The 26,220-nt window shown below is 42.5% G+C and overlaps 1 protein-coding gene across 4 annotated transcripts in view; it reads left to right on the top strand.

The window, feature by feature from the left end:
- LOC117135856 (neurotrimin) overlaps positions 1-26,220 on the top strand; it is a 131,610-nt gene that overhangs the window by 53,937 nt on the left and 51,453 nt on the right. For 2 of the 4 annotated variants that reach the window (XM_033296375.1, XM_033296377.1), the window contains exon 4: positions 6,156-6,249. In XM_033296375.1, coding sequence (XP_033152266.1) covers positions 6,156-6,249 — 94 coding nt within the window. Of the gene's footprint in view, positions 1-6,155; positions 6,250-18,657; positions 18,911-26,220 lie in introns of those variants that run through there. The other 2 variants (XM_033296378.1, XM_033296376.1) reach the window with 2 other exon arrangements.

Here is a 26,220-nt window from a genome sequence, read left to right as displayed (position 1 = left end):
CGTAGAGAGCGTTTTACAGGCTGGCGCTGAACTTGTTGCTTGTGGAGAACTGCACAGTTCCATATCCTTTTATTTCGGTGGCCTCATCATTTGTCAGTCTGAGCTTTGAGCATTCTTCAGGCTCCAGGATATCAAACATATTCTGCTCTGAGCACATGTGTGACGTGGCTCCTAAGTTTAGACACCACTCAGCTGAACGGTGACCGACTTTTCCGCAGCAACAGTTCGGTTTTTTTGGGATTGCACTTCTTATGCACCATTAATGCTCCAGGCGTTGACTCGTTTGGATTTCCGTTTCATGCTTCGCACTCGTCTAATAACTTTATTTTAAAAGCCTCAGTTTTTTTTTTTTTTTTTTTTTTTGGATGTATTAATTTAAAACTGTCCTTTGCGGACAATCATTAAATTTGAGGACTAAACTTATCCTCCGTTGAGATTAAGTTTTCTTGAGTTTCAATCGCGATTCGATACTGTTCGTATTCCGCTGGGATACTGTATACCATAGTAGCATGATGGTTAACAAACCGTCAATATTCATGAGATCAACTTCCTTTATTTTGACTCTTAGATCGGAAAACTTATCTATGTGACTTCTCATATCACCGCCTGCATTCATTTTCAGTGGAATAAGGGATTACAACAGTGCATTTCAGTGGTATGTGTTATGCAGATTTTCATTTCATCATTTGCTGTTTCGCAGTTTTTAGTATGCCTTGGTTCCGATGTTGACATGGCCCAAATGAGATCGGACTTAGCTTAACCACGTCTTCGCTTAACCACTGTGCAAAGTTATCTGCGGGTTTTAAAAGAGTCCCGTTGACATATTTCGACGAATCGTTTTATTTTATCAATAACGCATGCATTTGTATTTTCCATGTGTCAAACTTTTCTTTGCCCAAGGGCTCTATGCGTTTAGTAGCAATACTCGATTTCTTTGCAATTAGTTATGCCACATTAAAAAGATTCTACGCAAGCAACGAAAAAGTTTCTTTTCTCTGCCTGTTTTTTCTGTCGCCAATAAGATACCTTATTTTGGTCCCCAGAAGTCTCAGACTAGTACATGCATATGTGTGTCGTCAATTTCGCCACAAAAAGAAATCTTTCATGTAAACTCAAAGGTGCTTACTATTCTTGTTCTAACTATTTTCTGGCGCTGTGGAAGCGTGCTGGGCCCATAACCTGTTGTGCTTTTGCGCTGAGTAATAGTTTTATTTAAGGATTTAGGTGATTGCGCACACACATTTTCTTCGGTACAGAAAAAGAACTTATAGATTACACTTATGCGATAACATTAAATGCGATATATATCGGGGTATACCATATGTGGGTTAAAGACCGACGTAAATTATTATATTTGTCGGGAATTTACTTGGTCTATAAGATTTAATGTTAATTATAAGTCTCTCTGTGTATTCGCTATGGAAATAAATGATGATAAAAAGTAATGAGAAGAGAGAGAGAGCGCTTTATTGAGAGAGCGCGTGTATGAGAGTTTCTGTATAAGAGCGCTGTGGGGAAAGATAGCGAACATCCCTGCTGAGCGTGGCGCAATGTGAGGTGAGGAGGAAGAAGAAACAAGAAGAGGAAAGACAGTTCGAATTTGCCTCCGAACAGAACAGAAGTGACCATTGCGACACGCTGCGCGACAGTGAAACAAATTATCAAACATGAACGACGCTATTGAAAATCTATCTCCGACATGTTTAACAATTATTTAATAATAAATCTAATAATTAATAAAATAATATAAACTATATTCCCTTCTATCCCATTTTTTGTCATTAATGTTTTTACCCGTTACTCGTATATAAATTATCTCTTTACTAATGGTTAGCTGCCTATCTGAAGTCTTCCGTTCCGTTACTCCAGTGACGGTAGCTCGTTCTTCCTTATCTCTCCTACAGTTGATAGCGGCCCTTCAGCTGTAATCTCTGCCTTGAAATGAGTGGGTCCTCACGTGAAAATAGATTATGTTTACGACACAAGTCGGAGCTGTCATTTAAGTTCCTCTATTTTTTCCTCGTTCCTCGTTTTTCTTCCTCTATTGACTTAATTAAGCCCAGTACTCTGTGGTGACCAACATCTCAGAATGGTTCGGGCCCAATTAGAGGGTTCTCTGCCCCTTTCCTGGCTAGGTTGTCCGCTAGCTCATTGCCCGGGATGTTATTGTGTCCCGGGACCCACCTTATTGTGAGTTTGTTGACAGCTCCTAGTTTATCTAATGCTTTCGTCACTTCATTTACTAGCTTAGATGTTATCTTAGAGCCTGCTTGACTATCAGACAGTATAGCAATGTCCTTGCCACGATAGTTCCTTTGCAGATTGAACTCCGCACAGCGTCCAATAGCACAGACTTCAGCTTGAAAAATGCTCGTGTATCTGCCCATTGATTCGTGGTATTTTAACGTGGGGCCTAAAACCCCCAGCCCACTTCCCTCGTCGGTGAGGGATCCATCTGTATACCACTTTATTGTTTGTGGTTTCATAGGGTGTACTTTCCCCAGGGTTGTCCAACTGTTTTTACTACTGAGATGAGTGCTGAAGTTCTGAGCGAACCTGTGCTCAGCTGGCATCTCATCCCTTGGTTGCATCAGCAAAGGGAAATCCCTTTTTAGGCTTTCAGCATCCTTTCTTGTAAGGTTGCAGTCATTTCCTGCTCCCTCAATTCTTATTAGGGTGGCTTTCCGTTTCATTTCAATGACGGTATGAAGCGGCGTTACCTACATTAGTACTTCTAAGGCTGCAGTGGGACACAGGTACGCATTGCTCCTGTCATGCAAATGCAGGCCATTCTTTGCAGCTTAAAAAGTTTCACCTTAGTGGTGATAAGGCGTGCTCTATCACCCCAGGCTATTACCCCATAGGTTAGTATGGGTCTGACTACCATGAGGTACAGCCATCTTATTTTGCGTGGTGAGATTCCTCACGACTTTGCAGCAATTTTCCTACACGTGAAAAGTGCTCTGGACAATATCGTCAGCATAGCCTTGGCAAAGTGTACCTCTGCCGGTCAGTCTGTCCAGCAACTCGAGGCGAGAGGGCACCCCTTGGGGGCAACCCCTTGTGGTAGATACTGCGGACGACTGTCCTCCTATAGTGGCCATGGCTCGCCTAGATGTTGTTGCATCTAGTCCTCTTCTTGCCAGGGATGTGTTGACCGCCTCATGAGAGGTATTGTCGAATGCACCCTGTATGTCTAAAAAGGCACATAGCAGTAAGTGAATCCTCAATAAGGCTTTTCAGGTGATATAGGGCAGTATCAGTTGATCTGCCCGACCTGTAGGCATGCTGCGTCCGTTGGAGCGGATGCTCCACAAGCAGAGTGCTTTTAATGCTGACATCCTCTAGCTTTTCCAACGTTTTTATTAAAAACGATGTCAAGCTGATGGGTCTGAACGACTTCGGATCAGTGATGTTTTTCTTTCCAGCTTTTGGAATGTGTCCTAAAGCTAGGCTGCTGATCAGTACTTTCCTGATCGGCACTGCGAGCTGATTTAGCGCTCGTTGTAGCAGGATTGGCTGTATGCCATCTGGACCAGGAGATTAGTAGGGCTGGAATGTACCAATTGCCCATCATAATCTCTCCGTTGTTACTATTGATTTTGCTTTGGCCCAATTAGTAGCACGCGGAAGCTGGATTCCGCAGTAAGGAGACATTGAACCCTTCCCAGTTCGTATTCCTGGGATTGCGCCTACGCTCGCTATATTCTAGATTTAGCCCTACGTTAAAACGAATAATTCTGTGATCTGACATTGACTCCTCAGGAGATACGTGCCAGTCGCTTATATGCGAAGCCACTGATCTGCTGGAAAGTGTAATGTTCAGAACCTCAAATCTTACCCTGGTAACAAATGTCGGAAAATTGCCGACATTTAGGATTTCTAGATTGTTATTCAAGATAAATTCTAAGAGTGACTCACCTCTTTGATTTACGTCGCTGCTGCCCCATATCACGTGATGTGCATTTGCATCACATCCGATGATGATGGGTGTGTCCTCTTGCAGTATTCTGCCAGTGCAGTGATTTCAGGCGGTGGGCACGCCTCGTCACCGGCAAATTATACTTCTACATGCCAGGATACAGGCTCTAGGGCTAGAGGCCCGTTGATCCCAAATTACCTTGGCGTTCTTCACGTACAGTCCTTTTATTCCCTGGTTATACCAGGGTTCCTGTACCAGGGCTAGCCCAAGATGTTGTTTGGTGAACATCCTTGCCAGCACAGCCAAGGCCGCCTTGGCGCGATGGATGTTCACCTGAGCTATCCCTGTACTTCCGACATCGTCGGCGTTGCTGATCTGGAGATACCCAGATCACCATCCACCGGTATCGCTTCTTCCTTACTCAGCAGGTCTAGTTCCATGCCTAGCTCCTGAGAGGATATCGGGGTCTGATCCCCCATTTCGATGATGGTCGCATTGAGATCCTCATCATCCGCCATTTCTTGGCTGGATTCGGAGAGCCTATTCTGCTTCTCCTTCTCCGCGGAGACTGGTGGATTTCGAGGAGTCTCGACCTGTGTTGTGCCGGATTTGATCGCTTTGGCCTTCTTTAAACCACAAACTGAGATGTCTCCAAACCTGAAGCTCAGCTTGTGGTCACTAGAAATAATCTTATCGCATGAGTTGTCATCAAAGCCAAGGCTGGGGAGCGAGCCACCACCCTCATTCTTCCTTGATATGAGACGCCAGTTCTCAGTGTCCAAGTCATTCTGTTTCCTTATCAATTCCATGATCCACTTTGTTGTTTTGTCCCATGTCCTGGGGCAGAAGATGGTAATGTTGTGTGACGATGACAAGTCGTCGCCCATCTTTACCTCCAGGGAGACACCGCTCCACTTACTGAGGCTGGGGACTGCTAATTGCAGCCACTCAGCAGTGGTTGCGTTGCGGCAGTCCACTATCAGGTGACCCACCGTGAAGTGGATTCCTCCAAACTTGATTGGAGAATCCCAACCGGAGAGGAGTATCTCTTACAGTAGTGCGTCCTCGAGCTGTGAGAGGTTCTCACTGCTGAGGACGACTTTGGGGTACCCCTCTGGTACGACCGCAACGTTAATGGCCCCAGTTACGGCTGCATATGATGGCTTGCGTACCTCAGTTGCCTTTGCAGCCCATGAGGTACTTGGGCCATCGAAGGGAGCAGTCAGAGGCCTGCTCTTCTCCACATTCTGCCTCTTAGGCGTTTCCGTCGGAGGTGTCAGGATGGAGTTTGCCCGCTTCGAAGCAGAGTTGGACCTTTGCTCTAGCGGCTGCGGTGTTTTAGCCAGAGACAAAGCTTCCGCAGGTGACTTGCCTTGCTGAAGGTAACGAAGATACCACTTCGTACTGTCCACGCTCAGCCCCTTACGGTTAGGGTCATCCCGGGCCCCAGGCTGACCACGTTGTGGTAACGTGTTGTTAGCCCGTCCCGCTTGGCCGGCTTGGACAACAGTCGAGTGAGTATTTTTTGGTGTTACCACCGAAGTAGGCCGCTCCCCGTCAATGAGACGGTTCTCGAACTGTCTTGCGACATTTCTCGCAGTCAAAGCCTGCGGTATTTTAACAATTTTGGGTCTATTTTTCATGGTTCCCACGAGTTGCAGAGAAATAAGCGGTCCACCCGGTCAGAGACCTGCAGTTCCCGGGTAAGGCTAACCAGACCAGGCGGACGCCACTTGCCCGGACTCTCCGTTAGCGACTTCAAGTACGATATACATTTAAAGAAATATTGCCTCGAGCACGTCACCATATTCAGGCGAGAGGCCTTTGGTCAACTAATAAGAAACATCTATTAGCTGTATTAATTAATTTCCTAATTTCGCGATAGTTAAATCAATACTTTCTCAAACAATACAAAACGGAAATGTGCCGACTATTCTTAAGTACAATACTTCTTTGCTCCATAACAGTCGGGTAGAACGATTTCACAAAGTTTGATTTCTAATAATATACCAGACACGATCGAACTAAAAGTCCAAGCAAAAGTAGAGTCTAATCGAGCATTCCGTAATTTTTAAATAATAGATTACAAAAACGTTCGGACTTACAGAAAAATTTAAAAAAATATAATATTATATATTATATTATATTATAATATCGAAATTAGTTTGTTTTTTTTTATCTGAAGTTATTTTTATAATACACATACTTTAAATTTAAATTTGTTTATTTCAAGATAAAGTTTCCTCAATTACGAGATTCGGGAATCTACGAATGTCAAGTATCCACAACACCACCAGTGGGATATACCATGGTATTTTCAGTTGTAGGTAAGTCCTTCTTCTTAAATGTTGTGCTTGGAATTAACAGCAAGCGGATATTATCAAACAAATCATACGACATTTAGAAAAGTCATCTATCTTCCCAAGAATTTAATACTCTTTAACTAGTTAACGGTTGAGTCGTGCGTCAGATACTTTTTCTTTGCAACAAATTAGTCGACTTTCCTGTCTATCAAATACGGTTTCTCAGCTATTGGAAATGCGGTTGCGAAACTTCATAATTTTTCTGGGATATCGATAGATATCTATAAAATGAGAAAAAATTTTTAAATTGTTCGAAAGTGTGGGCGTGAAAAAAGTTTTTTTGGCAGATCGATAGAAATATACAAGAAAATAAAAATGTGAAAATATTTCACAATTTTGCAAAAGTGTGGGCTCGGAAGGGTTGGGCGATTTTTGGGAGTAAGTGTTGGCATGGCAAAAAGTTTTTTGGCAAATCAACAAAATTACTTTGAAGACTAATCAAAATATGAAAAAATATCAAAATATTTTCAAAATGTGTGGGCGCGGCAGTTTCGGACGATTTGTGTGCGTTAGAGTGGGGGTGGCAACATGAATCAACAAACTTGCCCTGCGTCTATCTATGTCTCTCGAATCTGTATGTTTATTCTCAACCATCCAGCGTTTATAGTTTCATACGGACGGACAACGTTCAAATGGAGGGACAGACAGACGAACCGAGGGACGGACATTGCCAGATCGACTCGACTATTGATCCTGATTAAGAATATATATAATTTATATGGTCGGAAACACCTTCTTCTACCTCTTACATACTTTTCAACGAATTTAGTATACTTTTACTCTACGAGTAACAGGTATAATTAGTAGGGGTTCGCCATTCATCTCAGGGATGACATGACTTTTTCCAGTACCACAAGACACTGGAAACTATTACGGCCTTCGGAAATTGGGTCTATAAAGCTGATCCCAACCCGAAACTCCGCTCAACTCGGAACCCAACCACATCGACATCTCCGATTGGATTAAAAAAAAAAAAAAAAACTTATCCTATTTGGCTATCTTCAGAATAGAGTTAACATAGCCAGCGAAATATAAGCGCTGAAATTTATTCTAAAGACAGAAGAAGAGAGCCCAAAATCGTAATCGCTATATCAATGTATGTGAGAGAATGGTGTAGTAAATTATAATGTGAGTTATATAAAAAAAATAAGTAAACATAGATAAAACATAACAAAAAGTAAATTATAACAAAGAAAATCATGTGGGTCTGAGTTAATGGAAAATAGTTATTAAAGGGTAAAGTACAACAATGAAGTGAATCTGTAGTGGTGTAAACTATATAAATGATGATGATGCCTCTTCTTGGACATTCGACAGGCGTTTGATCGAGTGTGGCACATTGGACTTCAACTAAAAATCAAGCAGACGCTGCCTGCTCCATATTTTGGGTTGCTAAAATCGTACCTGGAAGGAAGGAGGTTTGCTGTGCTCTTTCAGTCGAATGTAAGCCTTTACGGGAAATCTATGTTGGCCACATTTGCCGATGACGTGTGCGTCACCTACAGGTCCCGATGCGAGCACGACGCAGCCGATGGTATCCAGGACTTTGCATACTGGCAAGACGTTGGAACATTGGCATCAATAGCAGTAAATCCAACAACGTCTGCTTTACTTTAAAGCGGAGAACGCCACCGCCCGTCTACATCGAGGAAGCCCTCGTACCACAGCCGAACGCAGCAAAGTACCTTGGAGTGCTTCTGGATCGCAGACTCACATTTGCCAAGCATGTGACCGACATCAGAACGCGCCTATGTGCTAAGGTTGTGAAGCACTGCTGGCTACTTTGTTCACGCAGTAAATTGTCGCTATCCAACAAGCTGACAATTTACAAACAGATCTTAGCACCAAACTGGAAGTATGGGTGCCAAATCTGGGGCTTGGCATGCAACAGCCAAATTAAGAGGATCAAGGCTATCCAAAATAAGGTCGCAAGACTCATCACCAGCTGCGAGTGGTTTATGCGAAACACCACCCTGCACAGAGACCTGAAACTCGCAACGGTATTTGACGAGATAAACCAGCACTCGAGTAGATACCATGACAGGTTGGAGCGCCACAGAAATCGGCTGGCAGCGCTCTAAACAGACCTCGCCCACCAAGGAGGCTCAACAGAAGGCAACCGAGGGACACGGCAATATGGGGCTGCCGTGTATCGTACGGCTCGATTCGCGAGAAGATAGACGCGTTATAGAAAAGAGAACAGAGACGAGGAAATGAACATAATGTAAGAAATAATAATAATGTAACTAAATAATAACATAACTCTACTAAATATTAGTGTTAGTAGGATATAATTATATACTAAAAAAATTAAAATTGATTGCTTTAATAGCGGCAGAGAGTCAAGATTACAGATAATAGGATAAAGTCTATTATAGTCAGAACATAAAACTCTGTAAGGGTCATGCAACTCATAATTAGATCTACAATGATTTAAGATAAGGGGTATATAGTTCCTAGTGAATCTACTTGGAACCGAGAAGTTAAGCCGACTAATCAAGTCGGGACTCTCAACATCTCCACGAATAAGCTTACAAATTCCTTATTATATGTCGTATAACTTTATTCATAAAAAGTAACATCTTATTAATAATATTTAAACGAAATAGGGTATGCAGTTTTTGCTTTTTACATAGAAGTATTAGTCATATGTGTTACATACGAGCTACTTAAAGTGTTGCTTTTTATATTAAAATTATATGAATCTCTTGATTCCCATGTCCAAATTGCAATTGACATTATAAAAGTTTTTTTATACTGCTGAAATGTGGTCCGGAATTTCTACATTTTCGTATTTTTCCCACATTCGTAGAAACAATTTTTCTAATCCTTTGGCTTACTGTGAGCAATCAAAGAGAGGACTCTCTACGCGGGCTTTCCATACTTTTGCCCGTAAGGCTTTCAAATATTCTTTTTTTGTTCCCAGGCGTATAGCAATATTTTGATATTCTTCTCTTGTACGCGCTATTAACTCTGGGCATCCAAGGGTAGCAAGCTGAGAGGCAGCCACTCTTGAGGCTAATGTCTCTCCTGGCAAAGTTACGACAGGGGTACCCGTCCACAAAACGTCCATAGATGTTGTATGCCCATTGCATAAAGGAGTATCAAGACATATATCAGCTAATTGACCCCGTCGTACGTGCTCTTCTTTTGTCGCAACATTGGAAAATATTACTCTATCAGGAGATATTCCAAAGTCACTGACGGTTTTTTTTAATATTTTGCTCACCAACTGCTGGAAACCTTAATAACCACAAAACTGACTTAGGCACATTTTTTAAAATTTCTACCCATGACTCGAGGGTTTGTGGATCGATTTTGTATAGCTGATTAAAATTGCAATACACAACAGCGTCGTCGGGTAACATATATTGACGACGAGTAGTTATTACAATGTTTTGTGGTACCTCTTCACCAGTAGCGGCCTTGTTGTTAGTTTGGGTAGTGGCCAATCCGTTTTGAACTACAACGTTATTTAAAGATGCTTGCACTTGACCAGTGGCTATCATTGATACTATTTGTGTTGTGTTTGGTAACTCCGCGACTTTATGACTAAATAAAGACTGTTCCAAGCATAGTTCCACGGTTAGCTAGGGAAGGTAAATTAATTAAAAGTAGTCTACTGGAATAAGGAGGTAATATATGGTTTGCATCCCAATTTAGGCGCCGCAAGGCAAAAAGTAAGAAGTTTTTTTGGACCGATTCAATGCGGTCCGAGTGGACTGCGTATTGTGGACTCCAAACAGGTGATCCGTACTCGAGAATCGGACGGACTAACGAAATAAATAAGGATTTAGTCAAGTAAGGGTCATCAAATTCCTTAGACCACCTTTTTATAAAAAAAAATAAATTAAAAAAGCACACCCCTGGCCTTATTGACAATAGACGAAATATGGTCAGAAAATTTTAGTTTAGGGTCCAGAAGAACACCAAGATCATCAACTCGTTTTATTCTGTCCAAAGGGCACCCTCTTAGAGTGTAAGTCGTGCGTATTGGGTTGGCACCACAAAAGGTCATAACTTTAAACTTGGAGCCATTTAAATTTAATACGTTATCACAGCACCATATTTGAAAGCTGTCTAGATCGGATTGTAAGTCCAAATGGCAAGAAGTGTCCTTGTACTGGAGGCATAATTTAACATCGTCTGCGTACATAAGTACACGCGAATGTTTTATTATTAAGGGGAGGTTGTTAATGAATAAGGTAAAAAGAAGCGGACCAAGATGGCTCCCTTGTGGGACACCGGATGTGACTCGGAGAATAGAAGATAACGAATTTTTAAAGAGGACTTGTTGTGTCCTGCCATTCAGATAGCTTGAAATCCAATTTAGAAGATAAACAGGGAACCCTATAAGATCAAGTTTTTTTATTAGAAGGTAATGATTAACAGAGTCAAATGCTTTACTAAAATCAGTGTAGATGACATCTGTTTGAAGATTATTTTTGAAACCCTGTATTACAAAAGAAGTTAGCTCTAAGAGGTTAGTGGTTGTAGATCTGCGTGAGGGAAGTTTAATTCCCACGGGCACCTTTTTCTTATTTTTGATCTTAGCTTCAAACTCTTTTACCACCATACTATCCGGCCAAAAATCACCCGAACATATGGTCGAAAAGAGCTCGTTTGGGACAGTTATCTTGAAAGATGATATGTCCCTAGCGTAAGAGAAGTTAAATTTTTCCACTTTTATATTATCGGCTTTTGTTTTGTCTTGTATATAAGTCAATACATCCGACGATGTTTGATCAGGCCGAACGCCGAGAAACAAAAATTTGTTTCTTTAGTGGAACCACCGCGAGGGGTTTTGCCGCTGCAGATTGTATTTCTGAAGCGCCAACTTGTGCCGGTAGTCCGGACTCAATGTTCCCTTGTGGTGGTAAACTAATCGAGACAGGTGGAATCACTGGTTGAGAAACCTGTGCAGACAATTCCGAATTTTTAGAAATCACAGGGTGGGGTCCATCCACAGCTGATTGATCGGATTGCTCCGAATCTTTTATAGCTGCCGTTCTTAGCAGCATATGTGGATTTGCTGCGATTGACAGCTGATCAGTTGTGGAGTCCTGTTGATCATTTGCCCGTGGTTGCGGGGCCTTAGGCAGCCTACCACCAGCGGCTTTTTTGCGCTTTGGAGATTCATCTAATAGCTTAAGGCCATTAAACTGTGAATTAAGCGCGGAAAGAAGATCATCGGCTCGACGAAAACTATCTCTAGCTACGCCAAAACTGTTGATCAGTTCTTTCAAGCCACCTTTAGTTTGGCGCATAAACGATTTCATCTCGTTCGCAACCACAATGCAAGCATCACAACAGTAATTTAGATTTTTACCCTTTGCTAGGTCATCACTTGTACGGCCATTAAAACCAGCGCACTTAGTATGCACCATTCTATCACATAGCCAACAAGTCATTTTTGGCTGCTCAGGTTTTTTAACCTGGCAACAATTTTTATAAAAGCAGACAACATTTACGGTTTCCATGTTTAACTGAAATCAGACCACTGTGCGTGCACGAAAACACAAGACCAAAACTTTCAAGCGAGCTGTTAAAAGAACCGCACGAGAGCAGTCTGCACGCTGAGAGATTTAGATTTTGTGTGGGGGAGCGAAAGAGAGAGAGAGAGAGTGAGAGCGAAAAGTGCAGTTTATGTGCATGCAAAAAATAACACCAAACACCACTGCGAACAACGCACATAAAGGGAGAGTAAACAAAACAAAGAGTCGAAAAATGCAAACTACTTTGTATATTTGTTTAAACTACTGCACAAATCACAAAAGAATCACTCGCGAAGCGAACGGATCTTTAATAAATATGTTTAAATATATGATAATTAAAGAAGATTATTTAAAAACCACGGCTGGTTTGACAAACACAAAATAAAAACCGGGGAGCAAAAAAAAACACGACCGTTCGCTTTCAAAGCTAATAGACGATGTGATGTATACTACTAAGCCCACTTCTCAGACAGATCTTACTTCACCTTCATTCGGTTGACGATGGGATGGTTTCTCCGTTAAGCACGACTGGGGCAGCCTCCTCTGCGCAGCGAGAATGTGGTGTGTGAGGACTTCTCTGCGTTCTCTGCGATACTCCATCGTTTCAACCATGAGGCATCCAGTTGGCTTTGGATGATGGCTGATGCTTCTTGGGGGTCTGAGGCGGAGGCTCTTGACCAAACTTCTCGCAGGCTCCGAGACGATATCCCAGGCCACCGAAAAAAATACTGCCTTGCAGTACTGATGGACATTAAGCAGGCCGTTTATCGGGTTTGGCACCCCGGTCTCCTCCTGAAGCTCAGAAACGGCCTGCCCCAGCCATACATCAAGTTCTTGAAGTAGTAGGTAGAGGTCGAGAACACTGCAGAAGTGTGTTTCTGTCCAGGGTAGTACCTCTTACTCAACCTGAAGATCCATATCATCCTTTTTTCGAGGTGACAATCGACATAGGTACGGTATTAAAAGTAAATTCAGAGAAATCAGGAAAGCGAATTCACTGTTTTCGCAAGACAAATTTACGGAGGCTAAACAATTTTATTGCTGGCTTTAATTGGTCCGATCTTTACTCCTGCAACATAATGACGGATGCCATTAATATGTCTTAAACCGCAATTAGATCATTTTTTGACTCTTCCGATGTACTATCCGTCAATCTCTAAACCTCCTTGGTTTAATAAAGAGTTGACACACCTAAGAAATGTCAAGTCAAACAAGTTCCTACCCATCCTCGCTATTTTTTGAAAACACTACGGTAACATCGGATCAGGCAATAGCCGATCTATTCGCCGAGTTTTTTCAAACAACATATTCTACTTTACCTCATTCCGAACAGCCATACTCTTATGTGGTATCTAAGTCGAATCTAATATTTTGCCCCACTATAAACGAAAGCTCACTGCTTAACGATCTTCAGAGTGTTAAACCGGTCTATTCGCCAGGTCCCGATGGAATCCCTGGCTGTGTGCTCAGATTATGTGCGGATGCCTTGTGCAAGCCTCTACTGAAACTGTTTACCTTATCTCTGGAATCTTCACAGTTTCCTCATATATGGAAGGAGTCCTTTGTGATTCCTCTTCATAAAAAAGGTAGCAAACTGGATGTAACCAATTACAGAGGAATCTCTAAATTGTCAGCCAAAATTGTCGGCTATCCCAAAACTTTTTAAAAATGTTATCACTCACCTTTGTAGATCAATCATATCACCGTGTCAGCACGGTTTTATGAAACGCAGATCAACAACCATTAACCTCTTGGAGTTAACTTTATTCGTAATACAGGGTTTCAAAAATAATCTTCAAACAGATGTCATCTACACTGACTTTAGTAAAGCATTTGACTCTGTTAATCATCACCTTCTAGTAAGGGAACTTGATCTATTAGGTTTCCCTGTTGATATTCTAAAGCTATCTGAATGGCAGGACGCAAAAAGTCCTCTTTAAAAATTATCTGTCTTGTATTCTCCGAGTCACATCCGGTGTCCCAAAGGGAGCCACATTGGTCCGCTATTTTTTACCTTATTCGCGTGTACTAATGTACGCAAACGATGTTAAATTATGCTTCCAGCACAAGGACACTTCGCGCCTTTTAGACTTACAATCCGATCTAGACAGCTTTCAAATATGGTGCTGTGATAACGTATTAAATTTAAATGGCTCCAAGTTTAAAGTTATGACCTTTTGTGGTGCCAACCCAATACGCACGACTTACACTCTAAGAGGGTGCCCTTTGGACAGAATAAAACGAGTTGATGATCTTGGTGTTCTTCTGGACCCTAAACTAAAATTTTCTGACCATATTTCGTCTATTGTCAATAAGGCCAGGGGTGTGCTTTTTTAATTTATTTTTTTTTATAAAAAGGTGGTCTAAGGAATTTGATGACCCTTACTTGACTAAATCCTTATTTATTTCGTTAGTCCGTCCGATTCTCGAGTACGGATCACCTGTTTGGAGTCCACAATACGCAGTCCACTCGGACCGCATTGAATCGGTCCAAAAAAACTTCTTACTTTTTGCCTTGCGGCGCCTAAATTGGGATGCAAACCATATATTACCTCCTTATTCCAGTAGACTACTTTTAATTAATTTACCATCCCTAGCTAACCGTAGAACTATTCTTGGAACAGTTTTTATTTGTAAGCTTATCCGTGGGGATGTTGAGAGTCCCGACTTGATTAGTCGGCTTAACTTCTCGGTTCCAAGAAGATTCACTAGGAACTATATACCCCTTATCTTAAATCATTGTAGATCTAATTATGAGTTGCATGACCCTTACAGAGTTTTATGTTCTGACTATAATAGACTTTATCCTATTATCTGTAATCTTGACTCTCTGCCGCTATTAAAGCAATCGATTTTATCTTTTCTACTACATAATTAGATCCTACTAACACTAATACATAACATAGTTATTCCACATTATATTCATTTCCTCATTCCTGTTCTCTTTTTTATATCGCGTCTATATCTTTTCGCGAATCGAGCCGTACGATATGCAGCGCCCCTCGGTCGGTTGGGCGAGAGGTGTGGCTGTGGGACCCGTGCGAAAAAAAAAAAAAAAAATAAAAATATCTGCTTGGTTGGTCTTGCAGTATAGCTCGACCTCGGGCCTGTTGTGGATCTGACCGTTTGCGTTCCAAATGGTAATATCTAGCACACATCTGTGCTCTATCTGGCAGTGTCGTTCGACTTTATTGGCTTTGACGACTTTCATCCACGTCCGTTGAGTAGTGAATGCCTTTGATGACTACCCTATAGGCGCGTTCATCTCAGGGCTGTAAGATTTGAATCCTATTATTGGATTTAATTAAAAAAATCCTTTAAGGCGGTGAAGCTTTTCTTGTCATGGGTCATCATGCGAACGTTATTGTTGCTTGTAGTCTTCAAGGTGACCTCCACGCCTTTGAATTAGAAAGCGATACAAGAATAGAAAAAGACTCACAAATAAAGGATAATCAGTTTTAAATAATAAAGATCGGGAGATCTTGTAATGTCAGGACGGCCGAATTGTAGGAGTTATACTGTGTGATGGTCATTTTGTTATTGTAGTACTCCTATTAAACCTTATAATAGGTATTAGGATATTTTAATTATTTCGTGTGCTATATATAAGTAATACTGATACACTGTAATATAACTGAAAGCTTAGTGCTGTTCTTTCTTCGCTTGCAGTTGCATTTAAGACCATATAAGTGAATGCAGATAGCATACAGATATCGAGTGAGTCGAATGCCAACGGTAATGATGGCTGGACTGACTACCATACAATAAGCCCATACTAGATGATGTCGATATAGCTACAGCTTTGTTTGGTATAAACATTTTCCCTCGCCTCGCATTGGTAGGAATTCCAGCTCAACAGAGGAAACAAGTTTCCGAAGGGAGCCCCCCAATGCAGTGTTCTGTACCGTGGGTATTCCGTTCCGACTAGGGGGGACTCCAGTTAGAATTTAATCAGTGTAGAATTTAGGCGGAGCCGCTTCAGAACGGGGAGCGCGGAGAAGCTTTTGCATATTCTGACGGCTTCTGTATGCGTTTCATTGCCATGGTCAAGCGAGCTTCCAACCATCTACCAGTTGGAATCATTGGTTACATCATTGGCAGTTAATAAACAGAGGTTAAATGTTATGGATGATGCTAATGACCATATATGAGGACTGATAATATAGGATTACATGAACAAGGACTATTTAGACTTTTTGCCAGTGGCCATCTGAAAGGCAAGGGAATCACTTGGAGTCGTTTGTACCCCTCGGAGATAAAATCATTTTTTCGGTTCCTCTTCGGATGGCGCAAATTAGTTCTGTCTGCGCCTGACATGAGTGCTTCGCATTGGAAATTTCGTTAATGACGCCCTTCAGATACTCTCCTTTATACAGAAAATAATTCTGTTGCTGACGAACATTAAGACGCTGCCAACGGTTTATTGAATTATCCATTTCATTATTTTAGGCCTTACATTTTTTTCTTTGGTCATTCGAGATATAGGGTTCGAGTTCCGACAGGAACTTAATTCTGCTAGTAGGGTAACGAGTTCTTCAAATATGTATTTTTCGACAGCCTGCTGCTAGTAGAAGCGAGACTTAAAGCCCTGCGCCGTAAGGGCCAAGGTACACAGAAGCCTCGTGGGTTCTATGAAGTCCTTGGATGTGGATACTAAAGCCCCAATAAACGTTTTGCCATTATCCGATTATGTGTGGTGAATACCAAAATTTCCATACTTCTTTTACCACCTTTTCCGCCTTATGTTTTCATGCCAAATGATCCTGGTCAATAGCCTCGTAAATAAACTAGCGGCAGAATCAGAATTATAGATAATAGGATTAAGTTTATTATAATGCATTTGCACCAAAGGAAAGTATGTGAGTCTGTCGATTCGAGTAGTATTTTGGTGCCGCAATCTTTTTGGAAACGGGGAGGCAGCAATTTTCAGACTGGGTTAGAGTAACAGGGGCAAATGGCAGGAATTTCACCTCTGTCTTGGCTACCTAAAAACTGGCGGCGATATTTTAAGTTTTGACCGCTAAAGCAAGAAGCTTTACCGCTGACCGCTATAAGGAAGCAAGAAGTTATTATATAAAGTGTCCGAAAAAGATTATTAATATAGGTCTCATCTTTGCTTATATATTTTTAGTCACTGCACTGTGATTAAGAATTCGATTTTTTTGGCATAAAGTCTAAAAATTAATCTACAGAACGTACATTTTGTTGTTAAATCACAAATAGTTTGCACACAAAATCCGTGCGACCACGCCCTCCTTGGGTCCCATATTAACTACTGGTATGACTCAGGAGTCAACGAAATTTTATTGTTTTTTTTAAATATAATAAATGTGTATAGATATATTGATTTATGAATAATCGCCCTCTTCCTCCTAGTTATATAATATTAATTTCCGAATCTGAACTCAAATCAGAATCAGAATGTGAATCCAATATTTTGTCTGATGGATCTGGTTTAAAATTAGACTGTATTTTTAAAAGATTTATACTGCCTTCGGAAGTGGTTTTTTCCTATTTTTTCACCCTCTTTCTTTTGAACAAATTGTTAATAAAAGTGGGTCCGAGGAATCAATTGCTCTGTGGAAAATATAACTCATCACTTAGTACGCGTCTCGCCCTGCCCTCAGCGTAAGCGGAAGGCGGTTATTGCCTTGATAGTGAAAAAAGTTGACGAAAAATCATCGACTCAAAAACTCCACACAAATCTGGGTGCAGTGGAGCGGCCTAGCTACAGCGAAGACGGCTGCGATGCACAAAGAATCAAGGGCGGTCAGGTTAAACGGTACCGCGCTGGACCTTGGACCCCGTCAAAGCGGAGAGACCGTGAACGAGCCGGCCAAGGGCACGGAGGTCGAACGGTAACGGTGCAGACTTTGGACATGCACAAAGAGGACGCACTGTGAACTAACGGTACATGTGTTGGATCTTGTATCCGAGCGGGACGTGCGCAAAAGGGGAAATAACGGGATCCCTGTGGCCTATAAAGGGACGGAGCAAGTGCAGCCCGGGCAGTCAGTCACAACACTCTAGGAGCCGTACGTACGTGAGAATAGTCGAGGAGACTATACGCTACCGGTGCTAGTCGCGAGGTCAGAAGGCGAAGTCTGAAGGCGGAAGAGTAGGAGTTAGTCAACCAGACTGCGCGTGGAAAGAGTTTGTGAGTAAGAATGAGCAAAGAAGTCGGTAAAGAACAAACATTGGAAGCGTCGGACAGCAAGAGGCCCGCAGGACACGGAAGGACGAGCAGGGCAAGTGAAGATTGATCCTGGGATTGGGGGAGCAAGGACCTGGCGTGTCTGAAAGGGTCAGTGGAGTCAGTGGTCGGTAAAGGTGGTACCAGGCCGAGCGTTGCCACGCCCGTGGACGATACACCCTGCCCCATAACATCCTAATCCCGTTCGGGCCAGCACGTCGTCTGATGTCAAGGAAGCACAAGACAACGATGGCAAGGCGTTGCAGGAGAAGCGCGACTAACGGAGGAGTCAGCCGTAAAAACAGTACAATAAATCGACTATAATTAGAACCATCTGCTTTTCCTTGGTCGGGCAATTACAAAAATCATAAATTTGGTGGGACGAACGCACAAACTCTCTGACCTAGCCGTTGCAATTCGTAGCAAGCATTATATAGCAAAAACAGTTCATTACACTTTTTAAAGATAAGCGGGACTTTGAGGAGTTGAGGAAAATTCTTGGCGCAAGTCCTGGAACAACACGGTCCTTTCCCAAACTAGTCAGTAGAAAACAGTCCACAAATATGCCCTCCAAGCCCCCAGCTATGTGAGGGTCTGAATTCATGCGCTGGTTAGAATAACTATAGTATTCGCACCACTAGATTTTCGTGCTATTTTAAGGCATTTATCAATGGTGAATTGCAGTTTTGGCATCATCAGCTTGAGCAGGACAAGCCAGGGAAATGCACGCAAACCAAGGTCTTCTTTTATCTTGGATTCCAAAATAATACAATCCAGCGTTATGCTGACGTCAGGGTGCGCGCGAGAAGCGATGAGCAAAGCGAGAAGATGGCAGAGTGAACGTGATGGATTAGGACGAGGAATTTTTTGCATCAAGCGCAACTACTAACTTTCTTCAAAAAACTGGCGTCCACCCCCGCAACTGGAGTAGAATTGAAAAATGCGAATTCAATAAATTATATAATGATTTACAAAACTACCCAGAAAAGTTCTTTAACTATGCGCGGATGTCTATTTCCACTTTTGATTATATTAAAATAAAATTAATAGTCGTTTGACAAAGAATTGGCAAAATTATGTTAAACACCCTAATAACATTTTGGTAAGTTTTTAATATATTTCAATTGTATAATTTTAGTAACATTGGTATCGGAACTACTGGCAAAAGAAAAATTAAAAATGGTTTTCTATATCTCCATTCAGCATAATAATTTTTTCTTTGGATCCATTTGCCGCATATATGTATGGTATTAGGCTGTCTAAAACTGTCTCATCGTCGTCTTTCTCCTTTTGTTATTAGTTTTCTTTTTAAGCAACAGTAATTTTTGTTGCTCAATAGCTACTAATTCTTCCGATACAGTCATATTTTTTTGCTTTTTTTCGGTTCATCTTCACATAGCTCGCGAATGCCTCTTTGCAAAATTGTGATGAAGTGTCAAATCTTCCAACCAATTTACGTTGGACAAGTATTTGGTATTTTAAAGAACGAATACTATTAAAATAAGACCAAGAAGTATAATGGCTGTAAGCCTTCCTTAAACTGTGAAACGTGGTCTGGCTTGTACAGATACCTTTTCGCTACAGGCATTAATGAATAAGATTAAGAATTGAGCGTGCTCGCAACAAAAGAATAGAGCAGCTAGTATACAAAATCGGAGGACGCAAATTAATATTTTCGAAAGGAGACAGTTCTAGAAGAAGAGGAACAGCTTGAGAATTTTTGCCTGCGAAACACCGGCGTAATCGTGTTCGCGGATTGCCCTACCCTACTATGACCACTTTCCGTAAGAGCATGGCTCCAGTGGCCCCTTTGGTACCCTATGTCCAGCCGAGCTCAGCATTTAAGTTTTTAGAAATTCATTTTTGTTGTATTCATGGTGGTATATACTTATTTTTATGACTTGTTGAAATAAGGGTCTAATAATGGTAGGTTCTTTGGAACCTTACAATCACTGAGGATCACCGTTTGATCAGGGTGGTAACCGGAGATCGATTTCAAATCCAAATAAATCAACATTGAATTCAAAATTTTTGTATTGTATACTTACTATCTATGACAGAGAACCATAAATCGACGAAACAGCAACAGGGTTTTACAGTAGTAGTAAGGTTTTTTATGGAGAATGCGGACTGATGCGGCACTCTCGGTAAATCACACGGTGTGGCCTGCATATGAATGAAGCACCACTGTTAAAGAGAGTTGGCTGAGAATCACTGGAGGACATCACTCACCTAACACTAGCGGTCGTATACTGCCCTCCCCGATTCACAGTATTGGAAAATCAATACCTAATCAATTGCCTGTACTAATTCACTATAAAATTTACAAGACAAATAAAAATATACAAAAATTAAACAACATTTTGCAAAAGTTTGGACGTTGTAGTTTTAGGTGGTTTGTTGTAGTGGCAAACGGACTATAATTTTTTTTAAATTTTTTAATTTTTAATTTTTTATATGATTTTGGCCATTCCCATTCTAACGCCCACAAACCATTCCAAGCTCCCACGCCCACACTTTTGATGTTATTCTTTTTATTATTTCTATCGAAATGCCAAAAAATAATGTTGAGCTTTCTCGTTCGCAATCTCACTATGTGAGTGAAGTTATCGGTCGAGCAACGCTAATCTCTCTTGTTTGTAGAAAAGTTAGCATTGTAAATCCCACGATCCTTGACCATGCCGATCTGAAATCACTTATTAAACAAGACACTCAAATAGTTAGCTTATTAGAAGAAATAGGGTTCTCCAGTCCGATGACATAATCCAAATACTAGTAGCGTATCCTAGAGTGAAAGTAAGGAGGTCTTCGTCTACCCGGTATTACACCATCAAGTAATCCTACGGCTTGACGAAGAAGAAGACACGTTGGCAGAATGTGAAGAAGACACCTTTGCGGTCACCGAGTGCACGGAAGCCGCGCACAACACCATCAGCGAGCGATATCGTCGCGTAACCTGAGCTCGTTCGTTCCGTGCGAAAAACATGGCCCAATGTCATACTCAACCCAGCCACCTGAGGGCTGTAATGGCTGTAGATGACGGCATCGTTATCATCAACGAGGCAACAGCCCGCATCAGCACGGGCGGTGGCCCACCATTAACGGAACGGACTTTGTAAATTTGCGAAGAACATTGAACAAGAACCCTGGCATAGTAAAATCACCACTATTGAACATTGTCGGCCATGACCCGGTGCTGAGCATACCTTTTCTACACCGACCAAGATTTCAAGGACGAGGTTGACGCAGGCTTCCCCAAACATTGGTTCGCGGCTGGAGTGATCCGGAACGTTGGTCTGATTGATTTGTTCATAATTTTTTTTGGTTAAGTAGAAAACGATCCTTCAATAAGAACCAGCGAATCATTACAAGTTTAATTTAACCGGGGACGCTCATAAATATGAGGAGGGGGGTAGTTAATAACTGAAAAGAGCACTCGATGTATATGATTCAGCAAGAACGTACCCTCGCATAGCATGCGGTGCATGCGAGTCGGCGTTCCGACCATGACTTTATGGCGCTATGCATTGGAGCTAGTATAGACTTATGCTTAATATTTTTGTACTTTAGTTCTGTACAAGATCGAAAAGATTACGCTTCGAGAATACAACATTGGTCCGGCTTTAGCCGTAATAACTTTGTCTAATCTGTGAGTATAATTACTGAGCAACAAGGCCAGCGATTAGGGAGTAAACGTAAACATCATAAGAAGATTGGTTGTAACCAAATTGCATTTTCACTGCAACATTTCACGAACAACAGCTAGCGCCGCTGGACAACGTACTCTGACACGCCTCCTATATCGACACGGGACAGGAAGGACTTCATTTAAATATACTTTATATGGTCGGAATCGCTTCCTTCGTGTTACATACTTTCCAACGATTCTAGTATATCCTTTTACTCTACGAGTATCGGGTATAATTAATCTAGTTTAATTAATATAATTTTAATTAGTTTAATTTTAATTAATCTTAGTTTAATAATTATCCTTAAATATAAATGAAAAGATGATATGATGATGATGACGAAGATATCGATAGGTATTGGTTAATAATATGAAAATAAAATTTGTGAGTTGTAGTCGTAAGAGTGGGCGTGGGCTTTTTGGGAAAAAAAAATTTAAAAGACTAATAACTATATGAAAAAATATCAAAACATTTTTCCAAAGAGTGTGGGTGGCAGTTTGGTGCGGTTTGTGGTCATTACAGTGGGCGTGCAACATGTTTATCCTTTTACCATAAAAGTATCTGGTATAAAAATTCCGTTAATACAATAATAAAGCTTAGCATGTAGCGGCGCCTGTAGCGACTTCAAAACTAGCACAAACATTACTATTGCACCATCAAAATGCCTAATCTGCAGCAGTGAGGTGGACAGAAACCACTCGAGAGTTAGTTTTGCGTGCCCGACCTACAGACCGAGCCTAAAAGAAACTATGAGCCACTATAATGCACGCCCATATATATATATACGGAAGCTGGCCCATACCAAGTTTCGACTGGAATTTCCCAGGGATCCGATCCTGTGGAACATCATGTTCGATGGGATCTCGGCCATCAACAGCTCCTTGGGAATAGATCTGCACTGTTTTGCTGACGATGTGTCAATTACAGGAATCGCCAAAACAATTGCAGAGTTGCAAGATAAATATAACGCCACGATGGGATCTTCCATCCACTAGCTTAAGAAAGCCGGGATAGCAAGCGCGGCGCACTAGACTTAGGCAGTTCAACTCAGTAGCAGGAAAAAGGTGGAGACTATGCTAGTCTCTGTCAATGGGACACAGGTGACCACTCAAGAGTCCCCAAAGTACCTGTGTGTTATGATAGACCACAGACTATCGTTCAGGAACCACACGAGTTACGCGAGCAATAAGGCAGCAAACACAGCTTCTTCATTGGGTAGACTCATGTCCAACTTTCGCTTCTATAAGCTGCACCAAAAAAGGAGTGCGCTCGGTGCTACGATCCATATCCCTCAGGCTCATTAGAGGATTCAGGACGATATCCGAAGTCGCGGCACTAGCACTGGCATACTGAAGATCAATGCTCTCAGCCCACGAGTGGCTGCTGAGTGGCAGAACAAATGGCAAACGTTGCGATGGGGAAGGAGGTCTTGTCGGTATGGGCAGAGTGCCAACACAAATGCTTGGACTACCACTAGTCCACTAGACTACTAGCCACTAGACTACTGGCTGAAACCAAGCAGGTGTCATGTGTGATGGCGGGAGAAGGATACTACCTCAGCGTACCCGGCATGTCGTAAGAGGCTACTTAAGGGTGTTAGGAGAAGCCCCCAAGGCCATATACTTGACGTTGCGCGAACGGAGTTGCCTTAAACGGCTACTCCACCCTGGATCCCGAAAGAAAGTGGCAAACTAATTCGTGGCAGTAGGCTCGTTTTATTCTGAAAGAATTCATGGTTATAACAGTTACAACTAACTTTTACAACCTCCAGACTTTCACACGACAATTAAAAAGCCAAGTTTCCCGGCTAATTTTCAACATGGCGATGGCGAAAAAACAGTGTGCCTGCAAACAATTAGCTAACAAATCCCCTCAGATTTAAAACTGGTTCACAGCATAAGTTCACTTAACCTCCCCGAATACCCTAACCACGTGAAGAACCGCTTTACTGAAATACCAGAAGTGCAAGTTTAGAGACGGTTCGAATCATTGTCCTCTATAGGCCATTGTCTATTACTCGAACCTTAGCGCGTCTGACGAATCGCTGATGGACCCGCTGTAGACATACTCCACGATGCCCTTGAATCACTCTCGTCGGGGCGAGGCAGACAAAGACCATATAACCCTGGTGGACGGGCTCCGTTATTCGGGACCACATCTCGCGGCGAACAAGCGTAGGCAGATACTCCAGGCCCCACCTCCTCCGGAAAGGGTCTCGTAGCAGGCGAGAAATCCTCCACTGCTTTCTCGTAGAACCCTCCTTGGGCAGCTCCACATCCAATCCAGGCCTATCCCGAAAATAGGAGTGGCCAATTTGAGTAGGTCATTTGGCGTCAACGGTGCCTCCTGGTCCGTGTCCACAGGCAAATGGGTATGCGAATTCAAGATATTCTTCGCCTCGATCAGGAGACTCTCCAATACGTGGCCTCTTGGCGAAACTTCCTTCAGGATATGACGCGGTACTCACTGCACCATGCGCTCCCTCAAACGGGTTCACTGGTTCACTTCTGCTTGACAAATCACTCTAAAAATTTTCCATCTTGAACACGTCACAAAAGCGTCTGGCTTCCCTGTCAGCTCCCACGAACTTCTTGCAATTGTCGCTGCGCAGTCTATTTGCTGGCCTTCTACAGCATACGAAGTTCCTGATCGCAATTATGCAGGAATACGTTTATAGGCTATGCGCTAGCTGCCGCCCTTGCTGTCAAGCACATGAACAAGGCGACCCAACGCTTTTCCTTGTGCCGGGTCACAGTCATCAACAGTTTCCCAAAGTAGTCCAGTCAAGTATATCCAATCAAGTATATTTGAATAGCCATCCACCCGCATCCAGTCCGTCTTCCGGATAGGGTCCCATTATCGGCGGCAACGGCAGCGCTGGCTGCAACTTGCACACGGTGCACGATGAGATCACTCTCCGAATCACACGCCTCATCTTCGTGACCCAGAATTTCGTCCGGATCTCAGCAATTGTAGCATTCACCTTTTGATGCTTCATCCTGGCGTGAAAATGTCGGACCATCAGTTCTGTGACTGTGAAAAACAACTCCTACCTCTCATTCACCCACATATCAAACTACACAAACAATTATCAAAGCCTACACCCTCAAAGTTATGGAAGAACGCGATCTTGCTCTCCAGCACTAGAGAGACCCAACAATCACTCTCAGCACAGGAGCGCAGAATGAGCGCCAAATTTATCTGCACGTACACCAACAACAACTGCCACTATACCAATAAACACACACTCAACTCTCCCGCTCACAGCAGTTACGCCCTCAGCTCTCCCACTCTCAACTCTTCCGCTCTCAGCAACTTCAGAAACCAACACCACAACTGCAGCAACTATAGCAACAACAACTACAGTTTGCTATGCTTCAAAGCCGATATGCTCTTCTTCAGCGAATATTATATCACGCAAATGCAAACTGTTTAGCTATTGAGCTTTTTCAATAGCTGTTGCGAAAAATAAGAAAACCGAAGAAAGTTTGTTTATATTACGACACTGTTTATTTTGCGAATTGTTTAAGGCAGCTAGGGCCTAAGCTAAGTCTTTTCCGAAACACGACGAATTGGCAATTGGCGGGGCAGGCAGCCGAAATGCAGCGCCCAAGCTAAACGTAGGTAGCTAACAACAACAAACAAGGAATGAGCGCCGTACAGATAAATGCGTGCGAGAGCAGCGGTTTTTTAGCGGACTGTTACCACTGTCTAATTTGGCTTATAATATTAAAGAATATGAGCTTAGTCTACTGCACAGTTTTGGCGGCTGCATGACCCAACATCCTCCCCCCATTGGAAGCTTGGCTTCCAACAGAGTCCTCAAGGGGAAGCAGACACAGCTTGTTCACTGCCCGCCTTATTACTCCAGACGCGGTCCTCAATTCTGCAACTCGAGCGACGCCGTCTCTGCCAGGAATCAACTGCATGACTCTCGCCAAAGGCCATCTCATTGGGGGTAGATTCTCGTCCTTAACAAGAACGACGTTGTCCACGGCTACGCCAGGCTTTGGGGTGCGCCACTTGGAACGCTGCTGGAGCAACGTCAAGTACTCCTCCTTCCATCGCTACCAAAATATTTGCTGAAGAAAGGAGATGCGCTGCCAAGAGTCAAGCAGATTATAGTTTAGGCCCCTTATATCTGGCTCATCAAACGACGAAGGCGGACCACCATTGATGGCGGTCACCGGATGGGACCTTGGAAGGATTTTCGGGTGGCGGCCATCAAAGTCCAATGACGAATTCCGGAGGCGACCGCCTAATCTAAGAAGTCCAAATTGATCCAGGAACGGCGAGAGCGATGATATGGGACTAGACGAGGAAACTCTTCCCAGCGTTTTTAGGGACTGCAGGTCCTCCCATAAATGCACACGCTGCACCAACCGCAGCATCATATGAGTACCCTCTTGAATGTGTGTGACGGTGAGCCCAGGATGACGAATTCCATTACAAAATTTGTAAATGTATGCAAACACTCGTTGCAGTGAGGGGTAAGAATTTGCAAATTTGGAGCTAGCAATTACATCCACGTATGGCGACTTTACGATGAACACACTTC

Source organism: Drosophila mauritiana, chromosome 2R (assembly GCF_004382145.1).
Source record: "Drosophila mauritiana strain mau12 chromosome 2R, ASM438214v1, whole genome shotgun sequence".
NCBI lineage: Eukaryota > Metazoa > Arthropoda > Insecta > Diptera > Drosophilidae > Drosophila > Drosophila mauritiana.
The sequence above is the reverse complement of the archived record's forward strand: the minus strand, read 5'-3'. Positions and strand labels throughout refer to the sequence as shown.